The sequence below is a fragment of the Lipotes vexillifer genome, unplaced genomic scaffold, assembly GCF_000442215.2.
Source record: "Lipotes vexillifer unplaced genomic scaffold, Lipotes_vexillifer_v1.1 scaffold496, whole genome shotgun sequence".
NCBI lineage: Eukaryota > Metazoa > Chordata > Mammalia > Artiodactyla > Lipotidae > Lipotes > Lipotes vexillifer.
The window spans coordinates 10,531,351-10,546,454 of NW_006786690.1; the positions used below are offsets into that span (position 1 = coordinate 10,531,351).

General features: G+C 45.3%; 1 protein-coding gene across 1 annotated transcript in view; it reads right to left on the reverse strand.

Annotated features, from left to right (window-relative positions):
* FHAD1 (forkhead associated phosphopeptide binding domain 1) overlaps positions 1 to 15,104 on the reverse strand; it is a 136,615-nt gene that overhangs the window by 82,210 nt on the left and 39,301 nt on the right. The window contains exons 4-5 of the mRNA XM_007459328.1: positions 6,751 to 6,860; positions 3,464 to 3,700 (exon numbers count right to left, since the gene is read on the reverse strand). Coding sequence (XP_007459390.1) covers positions 3,464 to 3,700; positions 6,751 to 6,860 — 347 coding nt within the window. The remainder of the gene's footprint in view (positions 1 to 3,463; positions 3,701 to 6,750; positions 6,861 to 15,104) is intronic.

Genomic DNA, 15,104 nt, shown 5'->3' on the forward strand with positions numbered 1-15,104 from the left:
TTACTGTCGATTTCCTCTTTTATAGCTGTTAGCAGTTGCCTTGTGTATTGAGGTGCTCCTATGTTGGGTGCATATATATTTATAATTGTTATATCTTCTTCTTGGATTGATCCCTTGATCATTATGTAGTGTCCTTCCTTGTCTCTTGTAACATTCTTTATTTTAAAGTCTATTTGATCTGATATGAGTATAGCTACTCCAGTTTTCTTTTGATTTCCATTTGCATGGAATATCTTTTTCCGTCCCCTCACTTTCAGTCTGTATGTGTCCCTAGGTCTGAAGCGGGTCTCCTGTTGACAGCATATATATGGGTCTTGTTTTTGTATCCATTCAGCAAGCCTGTGTCTTTTGGTTGGAGCATTTAATCCATTTACGTTTAAGGTAATTATCAATATGTATGTTCCTATGACCATTTTCTTAATTGTTTTGGGTTTGTTTTTGTAGGTCCTTTTCTTCTCTTGTGTTTCCCACTTAGAGAAGTTCCTTTAGCATTTGTTGTAGAGCTGGTTCGGTGGTGCTGAATTCTCTTAGCTTTTGCTTGTCTGTAACGCTTTTGATTTCTCCGCCGAATCTGAATGAGATCCTTGCAGGGTAGAGTAATCTTGGTTGTAGGTTCTTCCCTTTCATCACTTTAAGTGTATCATGCCACTCCCTTCTGGCTTGTAGAGTTTCTGCTGAGAAATCAGCTGTTAACCTTATGGGAGTTTCCTTGTATGTTATTTGTCATTTTTCCCTTGCTGCTGTCAATAATTTTTCTTTGTCTTTAATTTTTGCCAATTTGATTACGATGTGTCTCGGTGTGTTTCTCCTTGGGTTTCTCCTGTATGGGACTCTCTGTGCTTCCAGGACTTGGGTGGTTATTGCCTTTCCCATGTTAGGGAAGTTTTTGACTATAATCTCTTCAAATATCTTCTCGGGTCCTTTCTCTCTCTCTTCTCCTTCTGGGACCCCTATAATGTGAATGTTGTTGCATTTAATGTTGTCCCAGACGTGTCTTAGGCTGTCTTCATTTCTTTTCATTCTTTTTTCTTTATTCTGTTCCACAGAAGTGAATTCCACCATTCTGTCTTCCAGGTCACTTACCCATTCTTTTGCCTCAGTTATTCTATTGATTCCTTCTAGTGTATTTTTCATTTCGGGTGTTGTATTTTTCATCTCTGTTTGTTTGTTCTTTAATTCTTCTAGATCTTTGTTAAACATTTCTTGCATCTTCTCGATCCTTGCCTCCATTCTTTTTTCGAGGTCCAGGATCATCTTCACTATCATTATTCTGAATTCTTTTTCTGGAAGATTGCCTATCTCCATTTCATTTAGTTGTTCTTCTGGGGTTTTATCTTGTTCCTTCATCTGGTACCTAGCCCTCTGCCTTTTCATCTTGTCTATCTTTCTGTGAATGTGGTTTTTGTTCCACAGGCTGCAGGATTGTAGTTCTTCTTGCTTCTGCTGTCTGCCCTCTGGTGGATGAGGCTATCTAAGAGGCTTGTAGAAGTTTCGTGATGGGAGGGACTGGTGGTGGGTAGAGCTGGCTGTTGCACTGGTGGGCAGAGCTCAGTAAAACTTTAATCTGCTTGTCTGCTGATGGGTGGAGCTGGGTTCCCTCCCTGTTGGTTGTTTGGCCTGAGGCAACCCAACACTGGAACCTACCTGGGCTCTTTGGTGGGGCTAATGACGGACTCTGGGAGGGCTCACGCCAAGGAGTACTTCCCAGAACTTCTGCTGCCAGTGTCCTTGTCCCTTGGTGAGCCACAGCCACCCCCCGCCTCTGCAGGAGACCCTCCAACACTATCAGGCAGGTCTGGTTCAGTCTCCTATGGGGTCACTGCTCCTTCCTCTGGGTCCTGATGCAGACACTACTTTGTGTGTGCCCTCCAAGAGTGGAGTCTCTGTTTCCCCCAGTCCTGCCGAAGTCCTACAATCAAATCCCGCTAGCCTTCAAAGTCTGATTCTCTGGGAATTCCTCCTCCCGTTGCCAGACCCCCAGGTTGGGAAGCCTGACGTGGGGCTCAGAATCTTCACTCCAGTGGGTGGACTTCCGTGGTATAAGTGTTCTCCAGTTTGTGAGTCACCACGCAGCAGTTATGGGATTTGATTTTATTGTGTTTGTGCCCCTCCTACCGTCTCATTATGTCTTCTCCTTTTTCTCTGGATGTGGGGTATCTTTTTTGGTGAGTTCCAGTGTCTTCCTGTTGATGATTGTTCAGCAGTTAGTTGTGATTCTGGTGTTCTCGAAAGAGGGAGTGGGAGCATGTCCTTCTACTCCGCCATCTTGAACCAAATCTGACTACGGTTTTAAGCAGAATTATGCACTGAGGCCAAAATTCATTAATGACCAATTGCTTTTTTATTAACTTTGTTGAGATATAATTTATGTACAAGATCAATGGCCAATTTTAAAGTAGTTGTTTAAAACTTAAAAAAAATTTTTTTTTTTTTTTTTTTTTTGGACTTAGTTTCAGGAGAAAGGAAGTTGACTGGTAAATCCAGACATTCTGGGTGGAGAATTTTTGGTGAAATTCCCTATAAATGAACCAGCAGCTGCCTTCAGGGTTTGATAAAGGCCTCAGTGTTTGGAACACTGTGGGGTTCCTTCTCCCCATCTCCAGCTCTTTCTGGCTGGGTCCGGGTAGGTGTGAGAAGTGGTCACTGAAGCGACAGGAGTTGGGTGGAAATGCAAAGTGGGTGTGAAAGCATGAGGTGTACAAGGTGGCAGAGCTAAGCCCAAATCACATCACTGCCTCTCACTTGCTGTGCAAAAAGCTGTAATGAGCTCCTGGGCATCTCTGAGCCTGCCTCAGTCTCCTCATCTGTAGAATGGCATGTGTCAGAAGACTGAGGTTTAAATAGCTAATGCGGGGACTTCTCTGGTGGCGCAGTGGTTAAGAATCCGCCTGCCAATGCAGGGGACACGGGTTCGAGCCCTGGTCCAGGAAGATCCCACATGCCGTGCAGCAACTAAGCCTGTGGGCCACAACTACTGAGCCTGCGCTCTAGAGCCCACGAGCCACAGCTACTGAAGCTCTCATGCTGCAACTACTGAAGCCCGCGCGTCTAGAGCCCATGCTCCGCAGCAAGAGAAGCCACTGCAATGAGAAGCCCATGCACCGCAGCGAAGGGTAGCCCCTGCTCACTGCAACTAGAGAAAGCTCGTGCACAGCAACGAAGACCCAATGCAGCCATAAATAAATAAATAAATAAATAAATAAATAAATAAATAAATAAGCTAATGCACCAAAAGCGCCTGCACCGGGGCCTGAACATGGTAGGCACTTAATCAAATCTAATATTGTTCTTGCAAGGCTAGAAACCTGCCAACCCTACACTCCCTGGGTCTGCACTCTTCTCTACCATGCTATGCTGACTGCCCATTTCTAACTACCCGGGGGGCTCCCCACAGGCTCTACCTGAGAGCTGTCACCCTGTGTTGTGACCCCAAGGCCCCGACCCACTTGTCTCTGAGCCCTACCTGGCTTTTCAAGCTCTGGATCTCTCTCTGTTGGGCATCGTCCTCTTCATGCAGAACCTGAAACTTGGGCGGGATCACCCTCTCCTTCTGCCCGGAGGCGGCTGTTTCCAACAGCTTCTGGCTCAGGTTGACCACTTCGTGGTGCAGGCTTGCTATCACCGTGTCTTTGTATTTGGATTCAAGTTCAAAGTCCGAGAGACGGCTGACTTCTTTCCGAAGCAGCAGAATTATTTCATCCTGGGTGGAGGCCAGATGGGAAGTTTACTAGGTGTGGGTCTGGGTGTAAGGCTGAGCCCATTTAAAGAAATACAGGAAAAACATGGTATCATTCTTTGGGACGGTGAGGGCAGGCAGGGAGGGAAAAAAGTAGACTTTCAAGGCTATCTCTGTTGCTTGGAAAATCTCATAGAGACAAGAATTTGGTTAAAACGATGTACTTGAATATAGACTCCTGTAATGGACGTCTATACCTCACAGGTACGGAAACTTTCCTTTCCCCGAGAATTATACTTTCACATTAAGAACAACCATCCCACTTGGGAACTTTTGTTGCTAGAAAGTTTACTTATAATATTTTCATTTATAATATTCAGCCTAGCACACTGGGGACCTAGGAAAGGTCATTAGGGAAACAACATTCTGTTTGACCACATTCTGCCTATAATGAGGGTTATTTTTTTTTAACTTAAAACATTCTGAGATATTTGTTTTCCCTTTTTCCTCTCTGCTATTACTTCCTGCCTCTTTTGGCTATTCATGTATGAATTGTTTCCAGGTAACTGAATCTGGAAAGTAAATGAGACAGGAATGGTGATTTATTTGCTCATGTAAACTTTCGGCTGGAAAAACAAAATTGCTGGTAGACTTTACCCACAGGTATAATTAACCCTGTCCTCCGTCTCTCCAGTGAAAAAGCTCTGCAGCCAAAGAATTTGTTAGGTTTTCCAAAAGAGGAAAAAAAAATCCCCCAAACTTCTCACCAGAAGTTATCAATAAAATGTCAGAAAAACAAGAAGAAAAATGCCCCAGAGGCCGTTTCCAAAGCAGCCACAGGAGGAGGTAAACGGGCAATTTCTAGGCCAGCTCATTCCCAGGGGAGCCGTCCAGGCAGTCTCACGACCTGCTAGCTCCGTGACCTGGGGAAGGACAGGGTCTCGCTCATGAGAAAGCATGTCTGACATTGCCAACTGCTGCCAGGGGCCTTCCTTTGGGTCCTTGTGAACGCTGGTGGCAAAACTTCAAGAGAGAGCATCAGACATATTCCCTACTCCTGGGCAGTTTCCCCTGTTTCACCCTGTTATGATCAGCCAGGTGCTTATTCATTTTTCATGCAACAAACATTCATCGGGCAGCAACTAAGTGCCAGGCCCCGTGCCAGTGCTGGAATATAAGAAGTTTGCAGAGGGCAGCGGACAGCCGTGGGTTCTGCTTTCCTGGTGAGGGTCCCCTTGCCCTTCTTGGAGGGAGCGTTCCTCCTTCCATGTGGTCTGGGTAGGGCTGTCAGTCATGTGCCCTGCTCCTTCCTGTCCCACCTCCCCGTGTGCATGTGGCCCAAGCTGGTCAATCAGAGATTTCACACATCGATTACAGAGGGAGAGGATCTTGCCTTCTTTTGGATCATAAACTTTAAATATGTAGGCTTGTTTGCCTGAGTTTGTCTTTTCTAACACACAGAGCCAGCCTTATGTAGAAAGCCAGACTCTGAGGGAAACAGAGGGGAGAGATTGGTAGTGGGGAGGTGTTCTGATGACATCATTCAAGCTCCTGGATCTAGCCATACCTGAAGCTAGTGGCCCTTTAAATTTTCCAATATGATGAGCTAATAAATGCTCCCCCTCAGCTAATTTGTTTATTGTCACTTGAAGGAGTCCTGGCAAGTCAGGGTATAAGTGGCTTATAAATAGAAAAAATTATTAATGGCTTATAAAATTTTTTCTATAAATAGAAAAAATTATAGTGGTTGCACTATATTTCCAAGTTAAAATTGAGGCAGGTTGAAAAATGGCTACAAATACTTTGCAGCTTTGCCATCCAGTCTATTTCTCCACCCTCTAGTCTGGGCTGGCCCTGTGACTTGCTTTAACCAACGGAATGGAGTGGAAGTGATGCTGCATGATCTCCAGGCAAGTTCTTAAAGGCTGTGCAGCTTCTGCTCTGGCCCCCTGGGAACACTGAGACCACCATGCTGTGATGAAAAGCCACATGCAGAAAGGGGCCCACCAGTCCAGGCATCCTGGCTGAGGCCCCAGATGTGGGAAGGAGGCCAATGGAGACCACCAGCCTGGCCAAGCCAGCGGCTGACTGAGGCTGCATGAGTGAGGCCAGGGGACACGAGCAAAGGAACCTTCCAGGTCAACCCACAGATTCTGGGGAATAATGAATTGCTGTTTTAAGCCACTAAGTTTTGGGGTGGGTTGTTACACAGCGATAAATACAGAATCTGAGCGTGGCTTCTCGCCTTCTGCAACATTTTTCAGAGTCTGGTCCCAGGATGCCTGAGTTGGAACCCCCTGCCTCCTGAAGTTTTGGATTTCCGTCTCTGACAAGAACCCCAGGTAGGTCTGCTCCTCACAAACTCCGAGAATTGCTGCGGGAGCAGGCCCTGGCCCTTAAGGAAAGCGAGATATTACTAAAAGACTGCTTCTTTTAGAGTAACTTTCAGGTCGTGTCTAAGCGGGGAGAAATTGACCTGGGCCCTTCCCAGGATGGCTTGAATCCACCTGTTCTGCTCGCATCCCTGCTTTAAACCTCTCTGGTTCTTTAACGAGTCTCTCTGCTCAGGCCTCCCTGACTTCAGTGCTCGCTTGCTCCTGCTAGGAACGTGTTTTTGCATCACTGTTCCATCACTCAAGGTTGACCGAGTGATTACTGTGTGCGAGTTAGAAGTACCCGCTGAGATGTTAACCAGACCTAGGTTTGAATCCTAACACTGCTCCTTGCACTGGGCAACCTTGAACACATTACTTAACCTCTCTGAGCTTCAGTTTCCTCATCTGCAAAGTGAGGGTGATAAAATCTATTTTGAAGATGGTGAAGACTAACGAGCTAATAAATGTCAGGTGCACAGGACATGGCCCAGCACACAGTAGGTGCTCAGTACCTTGTAGTTGTAGATGTTATTTGGGATAAAATGAGCAGTGGCCAAACCTGGCTGCATGTCTTGGGAGGAAGAGGTGGTTTCTTGGAAGTAGGAAAAAGGGGCAGTCCTTGAGACACAGAGAACAAGAGGCAATCTCTCCATGGTCCCTCTTGCTGCTGTAGCTCCGTCCTTCCCCGAGACCCCTCACCTTATCGTGCTGGGCCAGGTCCTGGTCCACAAAAATTTCTCTGGAGAACCCTGCCCCAGGAATTTCCTCGGCCACTGATTGTTCTGACAGTTCCACGGCGTTGGTCCACACTAACACACAAGGTCGACAGAGAATGCAGAGGAGACTGTGAGTTTCCCCAAAGTCTTAAAGAATATTTTCAGATTAACCTTCACATTCATGAGACTTATGCAATGAAAGCATTACAGGAGTACTGGAAAGGGTAAGAGCTGCCTCATTTCTCTTCCCCAGCATTAACTGCACTGATGCACTGTGATGTGTCTCTTTCCAGACTTTTTTCTATGCCGCGTAAGAGCTGATGACCTTGGGAAAGTCATTTACTCTCTCTAAGCCTTAGTTTCCACATATATAATTTAGGATCACTGATAGTCTCTGCTATAAAGGGCTATCTGGAGGTTAAATAGAATAATGATATAGAGCAGGGGTTGGCAAACTATGGCCCTGTGGCCAAATCTGGCTTTCTGCCTATTTTTGTAAATAAAGTTTTATTGCAACACAGCCACAGTGATTCATTTACATATTATTTATGGCTGCTTCCCAGCTACAAAGGCAGAGCTGAGTAGTTGCAGCAGAGACCATGTGACCCACAAACCCTAAAGTATTTACTATCTGGCTCTTTACAGGAAAAGTTTGCTGACCCCTCATGTAGAGCATTTAGCACTAAACGTTAGCTATATATTTTTTTATTGCAGTCATATCTTTTCAAAGAACAAAAATGGATTTACATGACAGAGATTCTTCTCCAGCTTACTTTTCAGCTAACAATATCAAAAACATCTTCCCATGTCAGTATTTGTAGCTGTACTGGGTTCTTTTCAATGGTAGCATTGTGGTCCACTGTACAAGTGTGCCAAACGTATTTAACTAGGACCCACTTGATAGACATTTAAGCTTTCCTAATTTTTTTCTTATTAACCCCAATGTTACAAGGGCTGTTTATATGACTTTCGGGGAGTATGGCATTATGTTTGGGGGCCCCACTCTGTATCACATCAGACATCTCGCAATTCACTCACATCAACACTGAATACATTTTTTTTTTTAAATTGGTGTAGAAACTTTTGTAAAGATTTCTATAATTCTACTTGTGAGATCACTTGGGCCCAAGCAGCGTATTTTAAATTTCCAAGTGACTATGGTTTCTGGACAGTCACTGCACAATCTTATCTTCTTGTGAAGTGAGAAACTGAACAAATTGTTTTCAAAGGTGATGAAACTTTAATGAGTATTAACATTAATGATGAATGAAGCACGCACCGTCATGTTTGTGGACATTCATTCAATCATTTATTCATTTTGCTTCTGCATTTTTTATTTACGCATTTTAGAGTCAAATATTCCTGCCCCCCCCAGCCAGTTCTCAAACCTGTTTGTGGACCCCAGAACCTCTAGTGGACATAGCTGATGGCCTGTGGTGCCCGGAGAACGCACAGCCCTGCGTGTTGAATGAGCAGCCCTGGCCGCAGTGTTTCCTGGGGCGCGAGGAACAGAAGGGCCTGGAACTTCAGCAGCTGCCCATTTTCTCTCCCTCCGCTTCCCCAACTAGGTCCATGATTAGAAGACTTTTATTTGAAGCTCACTGCCCCCATCTGACCCTCTTGGGTCCTGAGCAGCTAAGTCCTAACTGACTACAGCAGCAGTGCCTGACAGAGAAATAATGCGGGCTACAGAATGCAATTTTCAATTTTCTAGCAGTCGTGTTAAGAAGGTAAAAAGAAGAGATGAATTTTTTAACGATAAATTTTATTTAACCCAATACATTAAAAAAATAGCATTTCAACACGTAATCGACAAAAAATATGGAGATATTTTATATTCTTTTTCTTCAAGGTATGAAGCCTTTGAAATCTGGGGTTTATTTTACACTGATGGCACATCTCAAATTGGAAACTGAATTTTCAGGAGGAAGACTTGATCTGTTTTCAGATTCCACAAAAACTTAAGAGTCGAAAAAGTCGATTCGCCAACTCAAAATGTTCCAGACAGACTTCGACCCTTTCAATAACTGGATCAAATATCAGTTTTTAAATTTAAATGAATTAAAATTAAACTTTTGGTTCCTCAGTCGCACGGGCCATGTTTCAGATGCTCAGCAGCCACTGGGGCTGGTGCTGCCGTAGCAGAAAGTACAGAACCAGAACATTTCCCCCTTGTTTCCCTTCTTCCTGACCTAACAAACACCTCCTTTCCTGCCAACATCTATAACTGGGTTAGGAAAAAAAAAGGAATAGAGAAAAGAGATTAAAAAAAAATCCTCTTCTGGTGCAGGCTTGACTATAACATGCAGCCTAATTCTGGGGGGGGGGTCCCTGTGGCACATCAAGGATTATCACAGGCCTGTGGCTTAGTTTCTAAATATTCAGCATAGTCTGTTTGATGCTGTACATGTGCCGGTCACTTAATTTTCAGGCTGGGGCAGTCAGTTGGCAGAATCTGCGGTCCCCAGGCCTGGTGGGGCCGGGCAGTATTACATCAGACAGGCTACCGTCCAGAGGCAGCTGTGAATCCTAAAGTCTTCCTGGTTAGCAAACTGAAGGCCAGAAATGGGTTCTTATTGGTAAAAGGGTGGCCTCTTACCTGGTATGCTGAATGCTAGAAATCGGCTCCCACTGGAGGAAGGTACTGCCTGGCCTGTGTCCCCATGGAGGGCCCCGGGGTCTGACCCTAACTGGGCCCCTGTCCAGTCTCAGCTTAGAGCTCTGGCGTCTGATGCCATCTCTAGGGGGTGACTCTGGCTGCCTCTGCGACCCTGTAGTGGCTGTCTTGAGGGACCCTTCCCTGCAAGATGATGGCCGGAGGGGAGACTTCCTCAAACCTACAGAATAGGCTGATCGATGGGGTCTCTACTGGGGAAGGTGTGTTTACTGAAAGTCTTTGTGGGGCTAGAATTTGCTCTGAGACTCGCTTTCCTTACACCCAGGCAGGGAGGTGCAGTTACCCCTCACCCTCCCCAAACTTCTTTACCGGCTACTGTTATTTATCAAAAAGAACCTAAGGGCCATGTATGACCAAACCGGCTTAACTCTAGCTGCTGGATCCCTCGGAAGTCCCAGTGGGGAGAAGCCCCAGGGAGGGTCGGGAGGGCTGGGGCAGTGGGACAGCAGATACAGGGACACAGGCACTTTAAGAATTTTGGGGCGTGAGCTGTTGGCCAAACGGCAGGGGAGTTACTTTAATATTTTAACAACCCCCAGCTGTCCCGGTGCTCTCCAATAATCACCAGTCTGCAGCAAGGGCAGTATGTGTGCACCTTAACTGTGTCTTTAAGACATTGTAAGTTGTAAATAAAAGTTAAGTAACAATCATGGTTAGGTAATAACTTAATTTTTAAATTTTAATATTTACTGAATGTTCGCTATGCACCAGGCGCTGTGCTCAGCACTTACAGGCAGGATACGATTTTGTCTTCATAACAACCCAGTGACATAGGCATTATTATTCCCATCTCCATTTTATATGTGAGAGATATGAGGCACAGAGATGTCAAGTCACCTGATCAAGGACACACAGCTGGCAAGTGGTAGAGTCAAGGGATGAACCTAAGTTTGTTGGATTCAGAGCCTATGCTTTTAACCACTATGCAGTAAATGTATTGAAGTGGGAAGATGTTTATGATATATTATTGAATTTTAAAAATCAGGTAGGGAATTCCTTGGCAGTCCAGTGGTTAGGATTCTGTGCTTCCACTGCAGGGGGCACAGGTTCCATCCCCAGCTGGGAAACAAAGATCCCTCAAGCTGAGCGGCATGGCCAAAAAAAAAAAAAAAAAAAAAAAAGGTTACCTATGTTAGGTTCATATGATCCCATTATTGGGAAAAAAATATATATATATGAATCAAGATGCTATTTTAATAAATCACCTCACATATTTTATTTTCTCAGTAATTCTTCCCCACCTCCTATGAGCTCTTGCCATTAAGATTTGGCCTTGGAGCTGATGTTTTATTGCTTTGTGGAAAAGGAAGGATGAGTATTAACTAGGATGGGGTGATTTTGCCCCCAGGCAAAATGACGTTTTGATTTTTGGCAATGTCTGGAGATATTTTTGAGTACCACAGTTAGGGGGTGGTGGTGGTGGTGTTGCTACTGGTATATCTAGTGGGTAGGAGTCAGGGATGCTGCTAAACATTCTACAGTGGACAGGACAGATCCCACAACAAGGAGTTATCTGGCTCCACATGTCACTGTGCCAAGATTGAGAAACCCTGACCTGACCTGCAATAAATAAGTCCTTGGCTTTGGGTTTTCAAATAGAATTTTTCAAGTCTAAAGCAAGGTGACAGTCTAACAGTAAACCAATTTAATTTGAAAAGCCAAGCTTTGCTAAGAGAGGAAAGAGCTTTCTCGGAACCCTTAAAAATAGGTGTTTTCTGTCAAGAGACAGCATGGAGGACTGGAGCACAGAGTTTTCTCTAAAGCGTGGAGTAGAGAGGCCCAGACAGAAAGGAACTCCCCATCACACGGGAAGATGAAAGTCCTTTTCTGAGGATGGGGAGAGAGTCAGGGGAACGAGGGCAAACGTTTGGAAACATGAGACCTGGCTGAGAGGCTGAGGAGATAGAGCCCAGGTAGATGTGAGGGACTCTAAGCCATACGACTCATCCTTCATTTCTCCAGGGGGAATGCAAGTCCTTTAGAGAAGCCCCAAGTTCAACATGGCACTGGAGAAACCGGTGACTACCGTGGAAAAATTTAAATGGCGGAGTGAAAAACAGAAAAGAAAAGAAACAGCCCATGTGCCATGTGTCCAAGGATGCATTAAAAAAAACAAAAACAAAACCCTGTATATATGTTCATAAAACAGAACATGATCCATACAACAAAATGAATGAATCTCAGAAATACTATATGCTGAGTGCAAAAAGCCTTCCACAAGGGAACATGTACTACATGGTTCTGTGTACTTGAGACTCTAGAACAGGAATATCGAATCCATGGCGGGAAAAGAATTCAGAAGAGTGGTTGCCTCTGGGGCCTGGGGCTGGGAATTGACTAGGGAGGGACATGAGGGAACTTTCTGGGGTGATAGTAATGTTCTATATCTTGATAGGAATTCGGGTTACATAGGTGTACACGACCATCAAAACTCAACGAACACACTCAAGATCTACACCTTTCATGGTGTGGTAGCCAGTCTCCAAGATGGCCCCACTGATTCTTGTCTCCTGGTATTCAGACCCTTGCATCATCCTCTCCAATACTGGATGGACTTTATATTAGTTAGCTTGGGCTGCCATAACAAAACACCACAGGCGGTCTTAACAAAAGAAATTCATTTTCTCACAGTTCTGGAGGCTGGGAGTCCAAGATCAAGGTGTGGGCAGGGTTAGGCCTCTCTCCTTGGCTTGCAGACAGCCGCCTTCCTGCTGTGTCCTCACATGGCCTTTTCTCTGTGCACGTGCATCCCTGGCATCTCTCTCTCTCTTCTTACAAGGACACCAGCCCTTGGATTAGGGCCCACCCAATCATCTCATTTTAACTTACTCATCTATTTAAATACACTATCTCCAAATATAGTCACATTCTGCGATATTGGGATTGAGGCCTCAGCATATGAATTTTGGGGGAATGCAATTCAGTCCATAACAAAGCTTATCTACGTAACCAAGGATATTGCAGAAATGACAGAGCTTGATTCCTGAGGTTAGATCATAAAAGACATTGCAGCTTCTGCCTCACCCTCTAGGACCACTTGTCTGGAGGAGACGGCAGCCATGTCATGAGGATACTCAAGCAACTTATGGAGAGGTCCACTTAGTGAAGAACTGAGGCCTCCTACCAAAAGCCATGTGAGCGAACCATCCTAGAGATGGGTCCTCCAGCCCCAGACAAGCCTCCAGATGACCACAGCCCCAGCCAACACCATTACTGCAACCTCATGAAAAATCCTGAGCAAGAAGCACCCAGCTAAGCCATTCCCAAATTCCTGACTCAGAGAAACTATGAGATAATAAGTGTCTACTGTTGTTTTAGGCCATTACATCCTGCAGTAATTTGTTATGCAGCAATAAGAAGCATATACAGGTTTTGGCACCAGGAGTGATGCAAAATTTAACAAAAGCCCTAAAATGTGGAGTGGTGTGGGATGGAACAGTGGGCAGAAGCTGGAGGACTCTTGCCAAGAGTCTTTGAGAAAGCCTGAATAGTCTTAGTAGAAGCCTGATGGCCTTTGAGGAGGCAGTGAGGGAAGGTTTCCAGGAAAGTGAGGAAAATGTTACTGGGGTTAAGGGATCCTTGTTAGGTGGTGGCAGAGGGTTTCATAACACGTTGCCTGTGGTCGTGAGGAAGGTAGAAAATGTTCGTGATGAGGCTGAGTGGCCAAAGCTAAAGAGAGTCCCAGACAGAGTCTTGGAAGGTGCTGCCTCTGGTTACTTCTTGCTACTTATAGTGAAATGTGAGGGGGAGAGGCAGTTAAAGGAAGGGCTGTTAAACCAGGGCAGTGCTCTGGGCTTGAAAATTCCCTGCCTCTCCAGGTGGCAAATGAAATGCAAGAAACAGGTTCTGTGCAAAGATCAAATCAAGGGCGCTCTCAGGAAAACACAGTCTAGAGAAGAAGCTGAGGGGGTGGTTGTAAAATCCTTTGTTGTAAAATCTATCTGTAAGAAAAATCTATCTGTAAGAATACAGATCCAGGGCAGTGTCCAAGAGAACCCTTCGGTCAAAGAACTGGGCTTCTAAGAAGCTTCTGTCCTTTGTCAGTCTTTGCAGAAGCCCATGGTGGAAGGGCTTGTGTCAAAAAAATCTGTGGGTGTGGGTTTTGCCTAATAGGATGAACCCCAATAAGACGCACTGCCAACTCAGACTGACAGAGACCCACAAAAGTAAAAGAAGCGTCTGGACCCCCAAGCTTATACAGGCAGGAAGCAGGCTATAAAACTACGCAGCCACACACATGTGATACCTTTCATAGGAAAGGTAGGACGACTCAGAAGGCGGAACTCAGGGACCAGGGGGCAGAGCCAAGAGCCCTGGAAAGTCATTTCTGGGCAAGAGTTGGACTGAAGCCCAATCAAGCAACTGCCAATATTTTCCCGGCTGGATTTCAGAACTGCTTTGGGCCAGTGACTCCTGTGTGTTTCCTGCTTTTCTTCTTTTGGAACAAGAGGAGTGTATGTAGCAGTTGTGCTATGTCTGTCCCACCGGTATATGCTGGGTGTGTGAGGGTCAGACACTTTGTTCACAGGTCTTCAAATTTCTGGAATTAGTTAGTACTTGATGAGCTGAACTTAAGGAGCTACACCCATGAGCCCCATCTGTACCTGGACTCGATTTAGATGAGATTCTGGAATTTGAGCTGATGCTGTTAATGGGGTGAGATTCTGGGGGGCCTCGGGAGAGAGGAGGAGGAGTGTGAATCATTGAGGACCCGAGGGCAGGCTGTGGTAGCCAGCCTCCAAGGTGACTGCCGATAACCCCCGCCTCCTGGTCTTCAGGCCCGTGTGTAGTCTTCTCCCACACTGGAGGGTGACGACGCCCTGTTTAACCAGCAGGACATTGCAGCAATGACAGAGCATGACTTCTGAGGCTTCGTCACAAGAGATGCTGCAATTTCCATCTTGCTCTCCAGGATCACTTGCTCAGGAGGAGCAGCTGCCGTGTCGTGAGAACACTCGAGCCACTCTCTGGGGAGGCCCGTGTGGTGAGGAACTGGGGCCTCCTGCTGACAGCTATGTGAGCACGCCATCTTGGAAGTGGATCCTCGGCCCAGGGCAAGCCTTCAGATGACTGCAGCCTTACGAGGGACCCTGAGCCACAGCCGTCCTGCTAAGCTGCTCCCAAATTCCTGACCCACAGCAACCGTATAGATGATAACACGTTTGATTTTTGCTTTAGGCTGCTAAGTTTGGGGAGAATTTGTTATGCAATCACGATAACTAATACACATTGTGTGTTAATTTTACACGAAGGAGACAAAAATTGTTGAATTCTAGTTAATAGTATATGTGCTAAAACATTTAGGGGGAGGACTACAGATGTGTGCTATTTATTTTGAAATGCATCAAAGAATAAGATGGATTAATGCAGGACAAGAAGGACGGGTAGACAGAAACGTAATAAAGAGTACAGCAAAGTGTTAGTGGTAGAATTCGGAGAAGAGCTGTTCTCTGTGAAATTCTTTTTGCTTTGCTGTATGTTTGAAAGTTTTCACATTCAAATGCTGGGGGGAAATGGCTGAGTAATTTCTTAACTTGGGTGGGAGGTACATGAGCGTTCCTTAGATGATGATGATGATGATGTAAACTGCAGAGATACCTTTCATTTTCTCCTTAGTCTGTATATTTCAGAATAATAACTTTTTTTTTTTTTTTTTTTTT